Genomic DNA, 21,696 nt, shown 5'->3' on the forward strand with positions numbered 1-21,696 from the left:
CACTACGTCCACCAGTGCCGGTTCTGTGCCCTATTTAATGCGAAAATCATTCATCGTAGAGCTCTTATTTTAGCCAGGTATTTTCATCTTCCGCCTTCGCATTCCGAAATGGCATCTGGCAGCCAACAATCCATAGACATTCCAAAAAAATGTAAGGATAAAGATAGAGATAGACCGCACAAGGCTAAGCCTTCTGACGACTGTACCACTAAGCAGGTCATCAGTTCTCCAGAATTCAGTGAGGTGCCTTGGCAGTCCCTGATGCCTGAATCGATACCCTCGCAGACCTCCACTGAGACCCGTTTGGAGTATGCCGCAGAAATCTTCTTTGTCTTCTGAGCTTTTGTTTGTCTCTGGCTTGGTTGGGTTGGTAGCCGCGATGCTGGCACCAGCTTCTGAGGAGGTTTTTCGCACTCCCGAATCTAGACAAAAAACGATGTCCTCTCGTCCGACTACTGTTTCTCTCAGATCGAGGGATACTCTTAGGCTTAGAAGCAAGGCCACTCCTAGGAAAACTACCTCTAGCCACCATTTTACTCCTGCTCCACTAACCCAAGCTCAAATGCTTAAAATGGTGAAGGATCTTATCACCATTATCAGGGGTAGTCAGGCCACAACTTCTAAAAGGAAAAGATACCTTTCTCCTAAAATACTGACAGAACAGGATTCTGAGGAGTCTGATTGTTCAGATTTTGAAGAGAAACAACAACCGCTGACTGCTTATGAGAATTCAGATGCAGAGGAATCTATTCCTTCTGCCTCCCCTCCAGAAGATCTTTCCTTTGAGAAAACCTTTCACATCCTCAGGGAACATTTCTACTGGGAATCCCAGGACTTCCCTCAGTCTAAGAAAAGACTAAGAGAGTTTCTAGACCTGCCCCAGCACAGATCCTTGGCCATCCCTCCAATCTTAGAGGTGGCTGCTGATGTCTTCCATGAATCCAGCTTAACTCCGGATGCCCTCCCACCTGCTCCCAGAAAACTGGACAGGTTTTACAGTGTACCGGATTCTCACAAATACCTGTACAGAAATCCTGCTGCAGACCCAGAGCTTCATTATACAGGGACCAAAATGAGCTAAGGCTAGTTCTACAAAGAATCCTATTCCTTCTGACAAAGACTCCATAGCTCTAGACAGATGAGATAAAAAGTATACACCTCTGCAACCTTAGCTATCAGAGCTCTCAACTGTCAGTTCCTCATGTTAAAATATTAACAACACACTTTGAAACTATTAAAACAAAGATTTCAACCTTTCCTGACTGTGACAGTTCAAAAGAGTTAGCAGATTTGTTGCACTCTCCATGTCAAGTGGCTAAGCACTCATTACACTGTGGATATGACACCCTAGAAGCCTCAAGCAGGGCAGCAGTGTCAGGATTTGTCATTAGGAGCATGCATGGTTGAAGGACTCTCCCTGATCATGTCAAAGCTAAATTACTTGATGCACCCTTGGATAAGGACCGCTTGTTTGGAGTAAAAGCAGAAGAGGTGCTTAAAAACATGGAAGAAAAAGCAAAATCTATGCAAACAGTAAAAGATTTCCTTCAGGTACAACCTCCTAGGTTCAGCAGAAATCTTCCCACAAAACACCTGTCCTTTCCTGCATCTAGTAGACAGAGGCAAGGTAAGCCATGCAGGGATAGACCACCCAGACTTCTATCCCAGGGACAGCAGAGAACCAAACAGTGCACCACTTCCACTCCAAAGGCAGGGAGTTCTAAGCCATCCCTCCATGGCAAAAACTCTCAGTGACTCCCTCTTCCCTCTCTGCCCTCTTTTCACTCACCAAAAACTAGGAGGAAGGCTCTCCCTCTGCAAAGAAAATTGGCTTTCTGTAACAAAGGACCAATGGGTCAACAAAGTCTTTTAGTGTGTGAGTTGTGTACCTTAAGTGTGTGGTGTGGCCTAAGCCTTTAAAATGAAGTTATCAATTCAATAAATAATAATAATATTGTTGACAGAGGTCAAATCAGTACAATTGTGTTTTTGTGCATGCTATGCTCAAGATAAAATATTCTGATACCTTGTATGTAGCGTGGTTTTGGAATTATTAATGCAAGTATGAACAAGTAATATTTGACGTCTAGAGGAGCAGTAGGGGGTAACTGCAGATGCACCTGGAGGCGTCGCTCAGATGTAATGAGTTAAAGATAATTTTTCTGGGACACAAATTATCCTTCAATAAACTCCCAATTCTAAGAGGGTACCCAGACTTACCTCCAAATAAGTGGCCAGAGGCATTGCAACAAGTCCAAACTCTCGTATCCCAAGGGGCAGTAGAACCTGTCCCCTCAGACCAAACAGGCAAAGGCTTTTATTCCAGACTATTCCTTGTTCGCAGAAAAAAGGGTGCTTTGTGCCCCGCCATGGATCTATCCATTCTGTACACCTTCCTGGTGGTCCCCAAATTCAAAATGCTAACTTTACAGCAGCTGCTGCCTGTGTTGACAAAAAATGCCTGTTTAGTTACCCTAGATCTAAAAGATGCCTATCTCTACATCCCCATAAGAGAATCCTGCAGGAAATTCCTTCACTCCAGAGCAGGCTCACAACACTTTCAGTTCTCTGCGCTACCCTTTGGCTTATCAACTGCTCCCAGGGTATTCACCAAATGCTTAGCCCTGGCCATAGCCTTTTGCAGACAGGAAAATATACAAATGTACTCTTATCTGAACAACTGCCTCATTCAGTCAGATTGCAAAGAAAAGCTTGTCAAGGACCTCCTTTTTGTCAAAACCCTCCTAACCTCCTTAGGGTACACCATCAACGAGAAGAAATCAAAGCAAAAACCCTCCAGGAAGATCATTGTCTTGGGAGCACTGCTGGACACAGCATCCCAAATGGCCTTCTTATCCACAGAAAAGCAGAGCTTCCTGCTTCTTTATTTTACTCAGCTGGCTTCCAGAAGTCACCTCACTGTGAGGAAATTCCTGCAAGCCTTGGGGTACATGGCATCTTGCATCCTTCTAATTCCTCTGGCCAGGCTTCACATGAGAAAACTTCAGTGGTACCTGAAGAAACTTTGATGTCAGCACTCTCAACCTCTAGAGACCTCTCTCCCTCTAATCCCCTGTATAAGGGCTGAGTTTCTCTGGTGGGCAGGGGCCTGTGCCCAGAACGAGGGTCTTTCCTTCACCCTCCGCCCAACTCGTCAGACTATTATCACCAACGTCTCAGACAAAGCTTGGGGTGCTCACCTAGAAGGCAGGTACACCCAAGGTCTTTGGGATGCCCAGCACCTTCCCTTACACATCAACCAGAAGGAAATGATTGCAGTGCAAAAGGCTCTGACATCCTTCAAACCCCATCTCAAGCCAGGGTTTCACCTTATCAAAACAGACAACATTATAGTAATGTGGTAGATCAACAAACAGGAAGGGACCCAATCTTACCCTCTGTGCAGGCTAGCCATGAACCTCTGGCTGACAGCCTCTTCCATGGGACTACACCTGATAGACCAATACCTACAAGGGATCAACAATACCCTGGCAGTTCACTTAAGCAGAAACTTACTGGACCCCCATGAATGGCAGCTCCACAGAAAAATATTTTTACAAATCGCTCAGACGTAGGGAACTCTGGAGGTGGATCTCTTTGCTTCACATCTCAACCATCAGTTGAAAAAATTCTGTACCAGGGAGTATCACCACCTAGCATGGAAAGTGGATGCCTTGACCTTCCCCTGGAACACCCTCTTTTGGTACACATTCCCTCCTCTACCTCTTATTCCAAAAGTACTGATCAAAATAAGGGAGGAGAGACCAAAGGCCATCCTCATTGCTCCAGATTGGCCCAGACAGCATTGGTACTGTGCCGCCTGACCTTACAGCCTCCCAGGCAGCTTCCCCTGATCTCAGACCTCTTAACCCAGGTAGGGAGGAATCCTGCACCCAAACATGCAGAATCTCAAACTATCAGCATGGCTAATACTCTAAAGGCAAACAAGGGGCCCCTGTTAAGCAAACAGGTCTTAGACATTATCACAGACACCAGAAGGCCCAGCACCAGAAAATCTTACACAGGAAATGGAAAAGATTCTGCTCCGGGAGCAAGTTCAGAGGGGGCAATACCTCACAACCTTCCATCCCTCTTATCCTGGACTTCCTAGCAGAGATACTTAACAGTGGCCACTCCTTCTCCTCTATTAAAATCCACACCTCAGCCATTTCAACTCATTTTTATACAGAACAGCCCCTGTTCTCCCTTGATTAAATAATTTCTCAGAGGGGCTTCTAATATCAGACCTCCCAGAAGGCCACCCACTCCAGCCCTGGGACCTGAATTATGTTTTGGAAAAATTAACTTTATCTCCCTTCAAACCTGGTGCTTGAGCAGAACCAAGATACCTCTCCTGGAAGATTGCTTTTCTCCTAGCTATCACCTCAGCCAGAAGGGTTTCAGAACTTCAGACACTGATGGCCATTGAGCCCTTCATCATCTTCCATGCAGATAGGCTCTCCCAGAGGACTAATGCCTCCTTTATGCCCAAGGTGGTATCTAATGTAACTCTCAACTAGGCCATACATCTACCCACCTTCTTTCCTAACCCTCACAAAAAGGGGGAAAGAGTTCTGCACTCACTAAATGTGCACAAAGACAGCTCAGATACTATCTGGACCATACTAAACCCTTCAGGAAAACAGACCAACTACTTGTCAGCTTTGCCCCATGAGCAGAGGGAAATCCCATTTCCCAACAAACCATTTCCAAATGGATGTTACACTGTATCCATTTCTGCTACAGATTGCATGGGACCCCCCCCCCCAAGTCTATTCAAGCCCATTTCACTAGGGCAGTCACCACTTCCACACCATTCCTCAGAGGAGTTCCCACCAGGGACATCCTGGAAGCTGCCACCTGGACTTCCGTCCATACCTTTACCAAGCAGTACCACCTACCTTTGTTTTTTAAGGCAAGGGCAGGGTTTGCCTCTGCAGTTCTGCAGGGCATGCTGATCCATTCCTAGATCTCTTACTAATCATACCACCCCTGTCCTTAGCTTTGGGAATCCTCCCACAGGTGATAACTGCAACAGTGAAACACAAAAAACATAGTACAGTTGTGTACACTTACCATGAATATAGATGTTCGAGTGTATTTACTGTTGCAGTCCTGGTTTCCCACCCTCCTTCTCCCTTATATCTTCTTTCTTTAGGGAGACATAAGTTTCTAACAGTGGCTTTTAGCCACCAGGACCACTTTACCAAATTTACTTGGGCATCTGACTGGTTAGGGCAAGAAAAACTGATGTAATGGAGTTAGCTGCCTTCCTTTATAGCACTGATGACCTGATATCAGACAGCAAATGACAGCAGCCGACGCAGAAAATCATTGATTCTGGTATTCGGGCTGGCCGAGGGATAACCCACAGGTGATGACTGCAACAGTGAATACACTCGAACATCTACATTTTTTGTAAGTGTACACAAGTGTACTTTCTTGAGGTCTGTTGAGCACATCCATTCATCCTTCCTCAGTACAGGTATAATGCACTGCATAGGAATGATCCAGAATTTGGTCTGTTTTACAAAAGGATTCATTTTGCTCTAATCCAAAATTGGCCTGAGGTCCTTGTTCTTTTTTGGCACTACAAATAACCTTGAGTAGACCCTGGATGCTCTTTGTTTTGGCGGGACCTCTTGGATGCCTCTATTTGCCAGCAGCTGTTGAATCTGTGTCACTGCCTGCTGTCTTTGTTAGGGTGGAATGTCTGGGAGATGTTTGTGACTAAAATTTGGTATTTCTAAAAATGGAAAGGTATAGCCTCTGGATATGAACACCCAAGTGTCCAATGTAATGTCTTCCAAAGCTTCTGGGTGAAGAACCAAGCAACCCCTCACTGTCTCCAGGACAGAACAGTCAAGCAACATGTCATGGTTGGTAGAAAGGTCATCCAGCGAAAGCACTGCAAATGCCCTGATCTTGCAGATGGCCCCTGCCCCAAGGACAGCATCCCCCTTGTTGTGGTGGGGAACCCTCAGAAGGAGCATCCTGGGGAAGCTGGTGTAATTTCCTAAAGATTAGACGTCTGCCCTACTTCTGAGTCCATGAGAAGGTTTGCTGAAGGGGCATGACAGACAGCATCTACCCATCTTGCTCGCTCTTAATAACAGTATCCTTAACCTTTGGCCCAAATAAAGAAGAGCCATCAAATGGGGTGTTAATAAAGACACCCTGAAGCAGTTTGTAAAATTGCAAAACCCATCCAAGTGTGGACTGACATGGCAATGCCAATGCCAGCTATTCGGGATGCTTCATCGGCTGTGTTAGAGCTGAAACTCATGGAGACATTGGCAATAGACTGGACAGTGGACAACTTAGTCTCTAGTGTCCTCTGAACCTCTGGAGATTGCTGTGTCTTAACATTCTTAGGCACTTCAGCTGGAAGATCACACTGAAGCCTTGTCAGGTGAGAATGGTAATTATGTGCCCTTAAAGCAAATGTCACTGCGGTATCAGACTGCTTCCCTAGCTCACCCAAAGCCTGAGATTCTTTAATCGAGGGATGGACTGAGGAACTCTCCTCCAAGATTTCCTTCTTTGTGGTGGCCATCACTACAGTCACATCCATGGCTGGACCCTTACTATAATGCATCTGATCTTTTGGTGGAGTGAATATTTTGTTAAGCTCCTTGGGATGAGCTCCAGCATGTTAATTTCCTTCCACACTCTGAGACACCAGATCTCATTGCGTATCCGGAAGGGGAACTGTGCAGGTGTCGATGGGCCCACGTCAAAAGACCTGCAAAACTACTGACTCCTCCGGAGAAGGAGCTTTGGTGGTCCAGCTACTGCACTAGCGAAGAAACTCCAAAAGATCAGCAAAGGAGGCGCTATTGCATGGTGACCCTTTTTCTTCTTTGATGTCAGTATCCTCAGTGAGGGCTCTTGGGGGAGTCTAGGTGGTTCCTTTTGCACCACATGTTGCCCAACTCTTCCCACTCTGGTAAATCCAGAGAATAAGGGGAAGAGGTAGGGACCCCAGTAAGGGGGGGTGGACTGAAAGCCAACCAGCATGGGCTGTCCTGGATCAGACAGATGACTGGTCGCAGGCACAGATGAGACTGATGGGGTGGAACACCAGTTGAGTAAGACCGACCATCTCCTTAGTGGAGAACATCCTCTTTGCAATGTCATAGGAGGCATTATTAGCTGACAACCTGGAGCTTGACAGTCCCAGGATCCGAAGAAACCTGAGAAGTGATCTGATGTTGAGACTGGAGCCGAGCTGTCAAGAGCAGATGCCCCAAATGGGAGGGATAGCTGTGAAGCCAGAATAGTTGAACCCAACCTGGAGACACCTGCCTCAACGGAATGGCTCTGAGATTCAGCTGTCTCTGACCTGAGTGTAGTCGAGGAAACCCAGGTGGTGTTCAGAGCCTAACACGGCCATGCCCTGTGATCCGACCCAAAGGGTAGAATCACAGCTGGGCCCAAAGACCTTGGATTCAAAAGTACTTTGAAAGGGAAACCAGGGTGACAAGAGCCGAGGTCTGGGGAGGGATACTGGATCCAGATGAATAAATCCCAATTGCATCTAATCTTGCAAGAAGGACCTCATCAGCTGCTCCAGATCTGAAGCTATAATACTGCCCACCAAGCTGATGAAGTCACCAATAGGGATTTGAAGGTTCATTTTCTTGGTGGATCTGAGATGGAGAGTCTTGGACCCAGGACAGGGAAAAAAAACTCTTGCAGCAGCTCAGACAGAGTGGAGAGTGAGAAGGTGGAACCTACCCAACCTAAAAGAGCTCCATTTTCTAAAAAGGGAGTTGGGACACTAAGAGCCAGAGAAGGAGTCTTTCTCAAGTTCGGCTCATAAAGCGATCAGCTCCAACATGTCTGAGCAGACACCGGTGCTGAGGCTGCCAGAGACAGACCAGCAGAGGGGCAAGTAGCAGAAACAGAGGAAGACCTCAAATGGTCCCCTTTTGAAGCCTTGAAATATTTAGAGGAATGACTGTGACCCTTGTCCAAATTGTCCTTTGGAGCCATGGGAGAGGAACCAGCCAGGAGGAGACCCTTCAAAACCAGCTCCGCCCTTATCTCATTGATCACCTGGAATCAAACCCCTCGCAGATAGAAAAGGGCAAATCCAGGTGGGCAGCCCCGAGACAGTAGAAGCACTTAACACACATCCTGCGAAGGGAGCTTGTACTCACAAGCAACACATTGTTTAAAACCCTTCTGCATCATAAACTCTAAGAAAAAACACACTTAAACTGCACACTACAAACAACATTCTAAGACAATTAAGCTACTACCCTATGTAAAACTACCTAAAAGACAAGAAGTAACATTCTAAAGTGGGAAAAGTCCACTAACTACATACAACCATCTAACAAGCTAATATCTAGTACCTAAAGACTGAAAAACCTGTCTATCTATAACTTAACTTACTGCGCTCTAAGGGGAAGAGGGAAGAAAAAGGACAGCGAAAAAAAAAAACAGAAAAAGGATACAGTCACAAGCTGATCGATCTGCTAACTGGAATGGTGTCAAACTTGATCTGGGGTATCCTCTAGTGAGTGGGGAATTGTGAGTAGGGGTGGATTTGTCCGGCATGGAATTCAAATCAGATCTGATAACCCCAGAAGTCCCACAGGTTGAAGCCAGATGGAGAAGACAACATCAGATGAGTGATATAAATGTTGTTTTTCATATTTTGTCTTCTAAATGTGTTATTTGCCGTTCAGAAGTTTGTAATATTTAGCACCTTATCTGTCTGAACTTACCTGACTCCTATTCTCTCATACCACTGCCACTTCCATTGGTCCTTATTAGTGCATTATTGTCAAAAGGCAGTGCATGTTGATTACTAAAGTGCTGCTGTTTTGTTTTTGCAGTAACAACACTTTTTTAAAATTGATAAACATCTCTTCTGGTCTCAAACTTCTGTCATTGACTGGCTTATCCATTTGTCTTAACTTCCTGCATTGGAGAATGATAGGAGGGAAGAGAACAAAATTAAATTATTTATACTACATTATCATAGTGGACTGTGTCACTGCTAGTCAGGAGCTAGCAACAGTTACACCCCCCCCCCCCCAAATACACACAGGCTTGGTTACTTATGAAAATGTTCATCAGGAATGTAGATTTATTCTAAAATAAGAATTTGATAGTTATTACATACACACCTTGTCAATGAATGGTAAGCTTCACAATTTCATATAGGGCCTGACCTCTCTTGTTTGGGCTTCATTTTTTTTTAACCTGGGCCCCACCATATCGGTACCCAATACAGAATATGTAACCTATACAGCTTTATTGAATGTCACTAGAAGTAGCAGTCTCTTGCTATGCTTGTTCATGCTTATTTATCAAGGTCACTTGCTGTTGGCTCATGATGTGATTAGTGTTGTTAAGTACTATTTGAAAGGGATATTCCTAAAAGTTAAAATGGTCTTAACAGGTAGTATAGCATACTCTTTTAAATGTATTTAATTATAGGTAGTCTACCACTAAAAAGCTAATTTGCACTGTCCTTTCCCTTTCTTTTTGCTATTTTGTTAGAGTCAATGTCAGCAATATACCTGCTTTGATAGCACTACCTGCAGACAGAACAGAGCAGAGCAAACATCCCAGATGCTGATGAACACTTAATGTGCTACGTTGTTGTAAGTGCAGCATGCTTTGTGCAATTGTGTTAAGTCAGGGTGCTATGGTACAATACATGTAGCTAATTTACTTGCTATTTATATTTAAGAACCTCTGACCACTGCTTCTGTGGTAGTAGCTACCTGTTAACAAGCAGCTAAGTTATAAAACAGCACAAAGTAAGTCTACACTCTGCACAAATGCATCATGCCCTTATAGTTACTGCTTGGCCTGTACAGCAGACAGCACTTGTAGCTGTCTGCTGTAGCACATCCCAAACAACTTTTTTATAAATTTTTTTTGGCAGATCTTGTTCTAATGGCCATGCCTAATACAACAAAAGAGATCACTGTACAAATGTACACCACTGATATGACCCATTACTGAATACAGTGTTATGTTCTATAGTTTTTGTACAAGCCGCCTAACATAGTTTGAAAAGGTACAACAGTTTATAACTAGGAAAATCATAAGTCTTTTAAATAGGACTGCTCAAAAAGGTTTCACCTATTGTCATTATTTTGTGTTTCTTATAGGTTACTTAGTGATCACCTCTGCTAATTGATCAGTTCTGTTTGAAAGTCAATACCTGGAATGCACTGCTTCAGAGTAAACTTCAGATTGAGAAATCTCATATCAGGAATAAACATCACTAATGGAATAAAACATGACCCGTAGCACAAAACTGTGCAAGTATATACATATATAAATATATATATATATATATATATCTGTGTGTGCACATATATTATTCCAGAATATGGAATAAGCTTCTTTTTAAAATAAAAAGTCAGCCATTGACTTCTTTAAAAAAATGTACATGCAGGACAGAAAATACCATCATGTGCTTACAACAAGCAAGTACAATTCCTATTGCGACTCATATTGAGATGAGAATGAATAACAGGAAAAAAGATGATCATAAGAGAAAGAACATACAGTATTATGGTTCTGATGTTTTTATATGTTCTGTGCAAGTTGTCATAGTCATGCACGGTGCTTTTCTTTCTCTTCCCCTGCAGCTGTAAATAATTCATATAGTTAAAGAATTTACTTCCCAGTAACGTCATGCTGTGACTAACATGTGTTTGTTTAGTAATAAAACATGTTTTCAGCATAAAAAGATGGTCATGGGCAAGTAACATACAACATTATGTTTTTAATGCCTTTACATGTACAACCACACACGCTGTTTAAAAAAAAAAAAGTACTGTTACATTAAAAAAAAATACACTTTATGCATCACCGCTTAGCTAGGGTTAAACTATTCCAGATGACATAAAGTCTGCTCTTCAAATTTTCCCTTACAGCTAGCCAGTTTTTTTAGTTTTAGCACTCAAATCTGTTTCTTTGAGCTCAGCACTTGCTCAGAACTCATTGTAAGCACTAAATAAGCTACAAATTACTACAGCACTCAACTTTCCTCACTTGTCTAGAGGAAAACAGTTTTTAGTACATAATAAATAAGCTCCTATCCAGGCATGTCTAAGGGTCAGCTCCTGGTGATGTTCATCGTGCATACAGCTGCAGTCATAACAGATGGGTTCTCCTGCCGTCAGGCGGGTCCTTGGTCGGCCGAATTCCAAAGTCTAGGTCCAGCGTCGGTTGTCGTCTCTTCTTCCCTGACGTCAGTGCGACAGGGGTATAAAGGAACCAGCTGACGCCATTTTTTTCAGTCTTTCTTGCCGCGCGGTGCCCGAAGCAGAAGCAGTTCGCAAGTGCCGGTCGGCCAGCTCCTGAGATTACGAAAATTTGGAAACCGAAGTCTTCTTAAAAGGTAAGTACCCCGTTGGGGAAACTTTTCTTGCCTCAGACAGATGTCAGACAAAGTTAATAATTGTATTTCTTGTGGGAAGCAAATACCGCATAAGGATTTCCATTCCCTCTGTATACCTTGTTTAGGCCCAGACCACGACGTCTCGGTCTGTCGCTTTTGTGCTACATTCAACAAACGCACTATTAAGCGTCGGGCGGAGTTCACCCAGCATTATTTTGGGAAAGCATTTAACTATACTATGTCGTCGGATACTCCGACTCCGGTTTTGTCTAAAAAACGCAAAGACAAGGACCGACACATGAGGTCCGCGGCCTCTACCGACACCACGCCAAAGCCGGCTACACGTGGTCCGGTTCTCAGCGAGGCGCCTACGCAGCCCCTGATTGCCGACGACACATCTTTGACGGTGTCTCCTGTGCCCGAGGTCCAGGCTCCTCGGCCCACACCCCGACTACAGATACCGAAGCCACTCTTGGAGTTGAAACACAGAATGTGGACAGGTCCACCTCCACTCAAGGTGTCTTCAGACCTTCCTCTTCTTTCTCCATCAAGGCTTTCACAAAGTCTAAAGCAACCATGCTCTCTAAGAGACCAGCTACACAGGGCCCATCTCCAGGCCCCAATCTAGCCGCATGGAAGATTCCTTAGCATCACAACAGGCCCTACTCTCCAAGGAAGTGCAGGATGTCATTTTGGAGGCCAGAAGGCCATCAACTAGAAAAGCTTACTCCGCAAAATGGAAACGTTTTTGTGTCTGGAATGAGAAAAAGGGCCAGGATCCTGGAAAACTGAATTTACCTCAAATACTACAATATCTGGCTGAACTGCTAAGCAGTGGACTTTCTTTCTCCTCCATCAAAATCCATGCCTCAGCCATTTCTGCAGAATACAGCACTGATCCACCTTTATTCTCTCACCCTCTCCTAAGACAGTTCCGCAGAGGGGCTAAGAATTTAACGCCTCCAAGGAAACAACCAATACCTGCTTGGGATCTTAATTTCATTCTGGAAAAACTGACCTTGCCTCCCTTTGAGCCAGCTGCCTCATCAGATTTGCAATGTTTGTCCTGGAAAACAGCTTTCCTTCTGGCTATCACCTCAGCTCATAGAGTTTCAGAACTACAGGCTCTCATGGCTGTCCAACCTTTTATCATCTTCCATCAGGGCAGAGTTTCCTTATGAATCAACCCATCCTTTATGCCTAAAGTGGTATCCAGGGTAGCTTTAAATCAGGCCATACATTTACCTACTTTTTATCCTAATCCTCAAAACAAAGGGGAGAGATTACTACATTCCTTGGACATCCACAGACAACTGCGTTATTATTTGGACAGAACAAAGCCTTTCAGAAAATCAGAACAGCTCTTTGTGGCCTATGCGGTAGGAGCTCAAGGGAAGCCAATTTCCAAACAGACAATCTCAAAATGGATAGCCCATTGTATACGCTTTTGCTATTCCTTTCATGGCAAAACTGTTCCTACAGGCATTAGAACTCATTCCACCAGGGCCTCAGCCACCTCTGCAGCCTTCCTCAGAGGAGTCCCTACCAAGGATATTTTGGAAGCAGCCACTTGGAGTTCTGTGCATACCTTCTCCAAGCACTGCAACCTACCATTATACTCCAAATCTAGAGCAGGCTTTGCCACTGCAGTCTTGCAGGGCATTTTGGCTCCTCCTAGTTCCACCTAGTGCCTACGACCCCTTTCTTAGCTTTGGGATTCTACCCATCTGTTATGACTGCAGCTGTATGCACGATGAACATAGTACAGTTTTGTACCTACCATAAATGTAGATGTTCGAGTGCTAATACAGCTGCAGTCCAGGTTTCCCTCCCTCCTTCCCCTCTTGGGACAGGCCTATAGGCTAACACATCCTCTTACAACCTGATTGGGGTGTTCATTTATGATGTATTTGCTTGCAACTACTGTATTTTGATTATATTGCACTGCATTATCACACAAATTTATGTATTGCCTTCCGTCTGGGGGCACCTGACATCTGGGGCAAGAAAAACTGAAGAAAATGGCGTCGGCTGGTTCCTTTATTCCCCTGTCGCACTGAAGTCAGGGAAGAAGCGACGACAACTGACGCCGGACCTAGACTTTGGAATTCAGCCGACCGAGGACTTGGGGCAATGCAGCACTTGCCTCATGTACACAGACAGCCGTAGCCTACCACCCAACACTACAACCTGTGAGAGATGCACTTATATAGCCAAACAGGAAGCAAAGCTCTCTTCACCCAAGACTGGACTAGACAGTCAAGAGAAGAAGGTAAATGCACCACACCACACTCATCACATAGTCCCTCAAAACATACACCACCAAAGCACACACATAGAAACACAAAATGACACATACATTCATGGAGGCTCTCAATAAAAATCTGCTCAAGCAACAGAGACCTCCAAAGCAGAAACCCAAGCAACCTCCACCCCCCAACACAACCCAAATGACACATAGCCCACAAACGCAGTGTGCCACTCAACCACAGCCCATAAGGCATAACAACATACCAAACACTCTAGTCATAGGTGACTCTATAGTCAGGCACACTGATGTTCCACTCAGGCTAAACAAGGAGAAAGTTACTGTCAGCTGCCTGTCAGGTGCCAGGATCCACCACATAATGTGCACACACAGTTCACTCCACAACAAGTATGAATATGACTCTATCATTGTCCATGTTGGTGTGAATGACCTAAGACATACCTCCCTGGACTACATCAAGAGACATGGAGGAGCTCTCCGATCTTGTAGCCCAGGCAGGTATGACTCTAGCCCTGAGTAGCATCCTGCCATCACCCAGAATTATACCACAGTACAAGGACAAAATGATTGACTTCAACGATTGGCTAAGTTTCTGGGGTCATTCTAAGGGGATCCAGTATCTGTCTGCCTGAGATGACATGATCGACAGACCATGATGCTTTGCCAGAGATGGCCTGCACCTTTCGCCCTTGGGATTCTGGATACTGGTAAGGCTCTTGGCACCCCTATAGTGCCTTTTTTAGGAAATGGTCAAATGACAAATTCACCACTGTAACAGGTACAAGCAAGAAAAATCTGAGGGTAATGCTACTCGATGCTAGAAGTCTAAACCTCAAAATGCACTCACTCACTTGAAGCACTTAAAATGGAGAACATCGACATCTGTGCAGAGACAGAGACCTGGTTCAGGGCTCCAGAGAGCACCCCTACATTACCAGGCTATAATTCATAAAACATCTTTCAGCCACCTAACCTGGACCGAAACACTAATGGTGGAGGCGTGTCCATATTCATTAAGGATATCCACATCTCTAGGCTAGTTGCTCAGCATAATGCAGCCGTGATTATCTAAGTGCAACTAACTCTGGACAAGACCACAATCTAAATTGTAGCTTGCTACAGATCCCCCACCATGCCCCAGGATTCCCACTCCTCATTTCTTGATACACTGGAAAATATTAGGGTACAACCGAACACCCTAATAATGGGCGATTTCAACTACCCCACCATTAACTGGGAAAACTACTCATGTACCAACTTTTTTGCTCAACGTTTTCTGGAATTCATAAATTCCAGTGCCTTAGATCAACTTATCTACACCCCCACCATGGGCAGTAGTATCCTAGACCTGGTCATTACCAACATGGGTGACCGGTGTCCCACACCAAAGGTCAATTCCTCGTTGGTCAGATCTGACCACAAGCTAATCACCCTAGACATCCACATCCCGCCCCCACCCCCATTAGGGAAACCACTGTAAAAAAATTTCTCCAAAGCCAACTTCACGCTTCTTAAGATAGAAGTGGAAAACTTCACAACAGCCATGCAGATGGACAATAGAGGTACGACTGTTGAATCCTACACAAATGCACTTTATAAGCACTTACATGAGTGCTTGGACCGTGCTATCCCTAACAGAACCAAGATGCTATCCTCCAAAAAAAGGAAGCCAAATCTGGTGATTCCCTGCCATAAACAAACTCTACAACAGAAAAAAGAAACTGTTGCAAAAAGAGTAAAATCCCATGATTGAAGGAACTCCCTGGTCAGCCTCAGTAAGAAGCTGAGATCCCTCATAAAATCCTCCAAAGCTAGTTACGAAAACAAATTTCGCCACTGATTCTAAAGACAACTACAAAGCATTCTATAGCTATGTCAAGAATCTCAGTGGTGACACTCAGATCTGCTCTGAGTTACAACACAATGGCACTAAATATACAGAACCAACTGATATTGCCAACATCCTGGCAGATAAGTTCAGTGCTAACTTTACCCCCTCTCACCCCCTAAAGGGCCCATCTCTATACTGGAAGAATGCAAAGTTCCTGTAATTATGACTGCACAGGTAAAAAACACACTCTCCAAAGCGAAGAACACAACATCCATGGGACCTGACAACATCCCAGGCTGTGTTCTACAAAAAACTACAGAACGAACTGGAACCCCACCTAAGTACCATGTTCATTCATAGCCTCACCTCAGGCTTTGTGCCCACTGAATGGCACACAGCTATGGTTGTCCCACTCCACAAAGGGGGAGCCACCATGGACCCCGGGATCTACTGCCCCATTAGCCTGATGAGCCTGGTCTGCAAGTCCATGGAACGTATCATCATGGAACTTAAAAACAAAGACATTGCTAATCTCCAAACTCTGGACCCCACCCAGTTCGGGTTTATAAAAGGCAGATCATGTCTCCTAAACATGATAGACTTTTTTGAAGCAGTCACCAAAGCCGTAGGCAAGGGTAAGGTGGTTCACACACTAATGAAATCCAAAAAGCCAAAAAATACACCAGACCAGCTGTAAGTAAAGTAAGCGCTTTCGTTTACTTCATAAGCAAACTTCATCAGACAAAATAATAATCACACCAAGCCCTATATATATATATATATATATATATATATATATATATATATATATATATATATATATATATATATATATATATATATATATCCCTTCAAAAGCATCAATTAATAAATTAATCAATTACATAATTAATCCACTCTTAAACGAATACAAAACCCAAACATTTTCATTACCCCTAAAATTCTAAATTTCTAATATCATACAAACAATTTTAATCAAGTTAAAAGATGAATACAAATCAGTTACCACAACAATACATTCATCTAAAACATGATTTCAAGGCAAAGCATCCCCAGCCAATAAATCAGTACATAAAAGGGGCTTAAAAGTCCCAATCTTTCTTTTAAAACTGACTTCATCAAACATTTCATCCATCAAACAGGGTGGGTAACCCCGTTTAACAAACATATTTTTCAATAAATTACATTCTAAAATGAAGTCAGCTTCATCCATGACCATTCTAGATGCTCTAACCATCTGCCCCTTCATGACAGCCTTCTTTTGGTGATAGGGATGGGCACTTGACCAGTGCAGGAAGGCATTAGAATAAGTAGTCTTCCTAAAGATCTTAGCAACAAATCTTTTATTAACTAAATCCTTACATAATTCAATGTCCAAATATGAAATGGAATCCATTTTAAATTCAAATGTAAACCTCAAAAAAATCAGTAAAATTATTCATATGTTCAATAAGGGCTTCACCGACTCCATATTACCCTCCTAAATTATAAAAATATTGTCCAGGTAGCGAGTATACCAAATGACATTTCTCTTGAAAAGGTCATCCTTAAATAGAAACTCCTTTTCCCAGTGTGCCATAACTATATTGGCAAATGTTGCACCACAGGGAGAACCCATCGCTACACCGGTTTTCTGCAAGTAAAAGTCCCCATTGAACATAAAGTAATTATTAGTTAAAACCAATTCCAAAATGATCTTTAGGAAGGCTACTTATTCTAATGCCTTCCTGCATTGGTCAAGTGCCCATCCCTATCACTAAAAGAAGGCTGTCGTGAAGGGGCAGATGTTTAGAGCATATAGAATGGTCACGGATGAAGCTGACTTCATTTTAGAATGTAATTTATTGAAAAATATGTTTGTTAAAAGGGGTTACCCACCCCGTTTGATGGATGAAATTTTTGAGGAAGTCAGTTTTAAAAGAAAGATTGGGACTTTTAAGCCCCTTTTTATGTACTGATTTATTGGTTGGGGATGCTCTGCCTTCTGAGGTAATCGATATGCCCGGTGGTGATATGACCATGAATTATCTTGATATGAGGCTGTTGAATAGAGTCTGACGTGAAAGATGAAATTTCACAGAGTGGCTTTATTACTACATTTTCACTTGACGCGGATAATCTTACATATATTGTTAATAAGAATTGGTGTTTTTTGAGGGAGGACACTTTGATTAATGGAAGGATAAAAGAAAAACCTGGAATTGTGTTTAGAAAGGGTAATAACTTGAAAAATATCTTAGAAAGGAACATCAATGCTGTTACTTTTAATGGTAGAATGTCTTTGTGTTTTTTAACATTTTTGTAAATTTGTGAATGTTACAAATTCATTTAATATGTATGGGAGGACCTACTTTCTAAAGGGCAACTATAACTGTCTTTCTAAAAATGTGGTTTATATGGCTACGTGCCAATTTTGTCTTGCATTTTATATTGGAAAGACAAAAAGATGCCTTAAACAGCACATTTCTGAGCATATATATAACATTAGGAAATTAAATTTGAATAATGCTCTATCTAGGCATATCAATCTGTATCCATCGCATGCTTTCCTATTTTTTGTGATTGATCAAGTAGTGGGTACAGATAGGGATGTCCTGTGGTCTTAAAATTGGATGAAAGGGAACTAATTTGGCAATTTAATGCACATCTTTTCCCTGGGCTGAATGATAATTTGTCTATTAAATGCATTTTAAGATTGAAATCATATTTTAGATGAATGTATTGTTGTGGTAACTGACTTGTATTCATCTTTTAACTTGATTAAAATTGTTTGTATGATATTAGAAATTTAGAATTTTAGTGGTAATGAAAATGTTTGGGTTTTATATTCGTTTGAGTGGATTAATTATGTAATTGATTAATTTATTAATTGATGCTTTTGGAGGGATATATAAAGGGCTTGGTGTGATTATTATTTTGTCTGATGAAGTTTGCTTATGAAGTAAACTAAAGTGCTTACTTTAACAGCTTTACAGCTGGTCTGGCATGTTTTTTGGATTTCATTAGTTTGTTTCCTTTTAAGGTGGTTCACACAGCCTATCTAGATCTTGCCAAGGCTTTCGACACCATCTCCCACTCTGGAATTATAGATAAACTTACTAAACTAGGTATAAATCCCTATGTTACAAGATGGGCTGCCAACTGGCTCACTGACAGAACCCACACTGTGAAAGTAGCAGACTCCAAATCCGAGTTCAGGCCAGTGACAAGTGGAGTACCCACAGGGTTCAGTCCTGGGTCCTCTCCTGTTTGGTATCTATTTATCTGAAGTACAGGCTAACACAGAAGGTCTTTGGCTAATGAAGTTCGCAAATGACTGCAAACTAGGAGCCATCATCAAAACTCCTAACGATGTGGGCATCCTACAAAAGGGTCTCACTGAGACAGATGCCTGGTGTCAAAGCCATGGCCTCATGCTTAATGCCAAAAAGTGCATTGTCATCCCCTTTGGTAAAAACTCTGTACTCATGAGCTGCCACATAGGTGGTAGTCTAATTAACAGTGAAAGTATGATAAGAGACCTTGGGACACAGATGGACAGTAGTCTCTTTTTTGATAATCGCATCACCACAGTAGTCAGGAAATCCTTCTATGTGGTACACCTCATCATAAAAGGTTTCTCATCCAGGAAAAAAGAGGTCATTTTTCCCCTCTACTCGTCACTTATTGACCCATTATAGAGTACAATGCCCCTTTTGGTATGTACCTCACAAGAAATCTACAACAACTGGAAAGGCCGCATAAATACCTCACAAAGAGGATTACTGGCCTCAAATAGATGCCCTATGCAGACCATCTCAAAAAACTCCAGCTTTACTCCGTTGCATATCGCTTACTCAGAGGCGATCTCTGCCTAACATACAAAGCTATGTCAAACCCAGAGCTGTTGGACATGCTCCACTTAAAGAAATCCCAATCCCTCTGAGCTGCACAATCTAGGGACCTAAACCTTGTCACCACAATAAACAGAATATGTTGGAGGAATAGATTCCTGTCCCAGAGACTTCCCATACTCTGGCACAAACTACCTATCTATATCAAACAAAGTTCCTCATTAGCGCTCTTTAAGAAAAATCTTGATGATTGGATGGGAAATAGGAAATTCACCCCGGGGATCACTTCTGTGCCTCTGCTCGACAGGGGCACAGGAAAATCATTTTCTTGGTTGGCGAAAACCAGGGTATCCTTTTGGCTAGGCTTATATAGGCCCTAGGGCCAGTAGCCTAGTGCCTATCTAAAAATAAAAACTATTGAGAAGCAGCATATACAGCATTAAGGTTTTTACTGCAAGAGGTCTCCGCTGCATGCACAGTTTTCTTTTTCTCTGCCAATACATTTATAAGTTGCATTGAAAGTAGAGGAGCAATAAAGCTGCCAGAGTGAAATAACTTGTGTGACCTTTGCAGCACAGATGCTTACAAGTTGTCACAACTATGTATGCTGCTTTTGTCCTCCCCTGCATTTGTAACAGACACTGACATGAAAGCATCAGTAACACTGTCAAAGTAATGGAATTTATGATAGCTTTGCAAACATGTTTTTGATGTTGATGACAACAGCCCTGAGCCTCTCCAAAATGAGGTCACAGAAAATAAACTCACTGCTGTCTGTTGAAACAGCCGCACCACATTAAACATAGCTGAGTAGCAAAATAACATTCCCATTCACTGAATGTGTTTTCTTAGGACAGCAAAGAAAAGGCCTAACATAAGAAACTGCCAAGACTCTTAATTTTTACTAGTTTACTCAGAGGTTAGCACAAGAAAGAATACAGCATGCATGGCATAATATTTAGTGGTTCCTTATTCTTCAAGTTCATATTAATAATTCAATGTTTATAGATATTTGACATGTATGCATTTATGGAGACTGTTGGTGTTAGATGAAGTGACCTCTGTCTTAAAGTAATATAATAATACATTCCTAGGATGTGTTCTAATTGATGTGTGTCCCTTTCTATGCCATAGCTCTCACTGTTCTTTGACATTCTGTTGTGCATGGCACGAGGTATCACAGAAGAGGAGTTTGTGCATGGTCAGTCCAAGTACTGTAGCAACAAAGATGGAAAAGAGGCTACTTCCTTAAAGAATGCTCGAGCTTTGCTCTGGAAAGAGATACGGGGCATACCTCTTAGAATTGGTGAGTGAGAGTTAATCACATATCTCTCTGTATGGATCTCTCTGTACAATATTTAGATAATGACTTGGGCATACATACAATTATAGAAAACAAAACAAACTATTGTACACATTTTCATTAGTTTCATGCGTTAAACATGTTTGTTAACACCTGACCATTTTTCTGCATGTATTTTCCCACAATGTCTAGACAGTTCAGATCCTATATCCCGGCTCAAAAGAATCATTTATTGGGCTTTCCAAGATGGCGGCACACCGATAAGCAGCTTAGCTTCAGCTCTCCTAGTGTGAAAAAAAGAAACTGAAAGACAAGGACCAGGAACTCTGTTACTTTTAGTAAATTAATTTACTGGCTAGTATGTACACTGCCTGAATATCAGCATGGGAGAGTCTGAAGGCAAATAAACTGGAAAATGTGAAGACAAAATGCTAACCAGGAGAAATCCTCCAGCTGTTAAGCAAAAAGGAATTCAAACTCCAGCTTTGATGCAAGGTATGGTTTCCAGTAATGTAGAGGAAAAAAAAGTCAAATGTGCTCAGAGCTGATTAAAATAAAAGAAACACTGAATGAATATATCAACTCAGATAACAAAAAGCTGGAAAAATGGAAGAAATATTAAACGGATATTCTGATGAGCTGATAAAATTGCAAAAATCTGAGGTCAAAATGAAGAAAAGACTAGCTGAGTAAGAGACTGCTCAAGAAGAAAATCGTTGAATTAGAGGACAGAGCTTGTAGGGAAAACTGACATTTTCTGCTGTCCCAGAGATTCTGAAAGGAACAAACTGTATTCATTTTTTTATGAAGGCACAAATAAGAAACTGGACTGGTATTCCACAGGATCAGTTAATTGAAAGAGCACATCATGTGTATGCTGAAAACTTGGCCATGATTAATCAGCCAAGACCTGTATTAGTAAAGATGCAATCCTACCAGCAGAAAGAGTTGATCTTGGAGTGTTTGTGGGGAAATGATTATTCACTGTATACCATGCAGAAGAGAGAAAAATGTATTCCAGCAATCAGGGAATGTCGAGAAGCAGGTGTGACATTCAAGCTACTGCATCCAGCTGTCTTC

General features: G+C 42.5%; 1 protein-coding gene across 1 annotated transcript in view; it reads left to right on the top strand.

The window, feature by feature from the left end:
• The window catches only part of FCSK (fucose kinase), a 1,855,962-nt gene that overhangs the window by 1,315,370 nt on the left and 518,896 nt on the right, over window positions 1–21,696 (top strand). The window contains exon 9 of the mRNA XM_044081314.1: window positions 20,448–20,619. Within this exon, the coding sequence (XP_043937249.1) occupies window positions 20,448–20,619 (172 nt within the window). The remainder of the gene's footprint in view (window positions 1–20,447; window positions 20,620–21,696) is intronic.

This window comes from Protopterus annectens, chromosome 8.part0 (genome assembly GCF_019279795.1).
Source record: "Protopterus annectens isolate FY-2018-M chromosome 8.part0, PAN1.0, whole genome shotgun sequence".
Taxonomy (NCBI): domain Eukaryota; kingdom Metazoa; phylum Chordata; order Ceratodontiformes; family Protopteridae; genus Protopterus; species Protopterus annectens.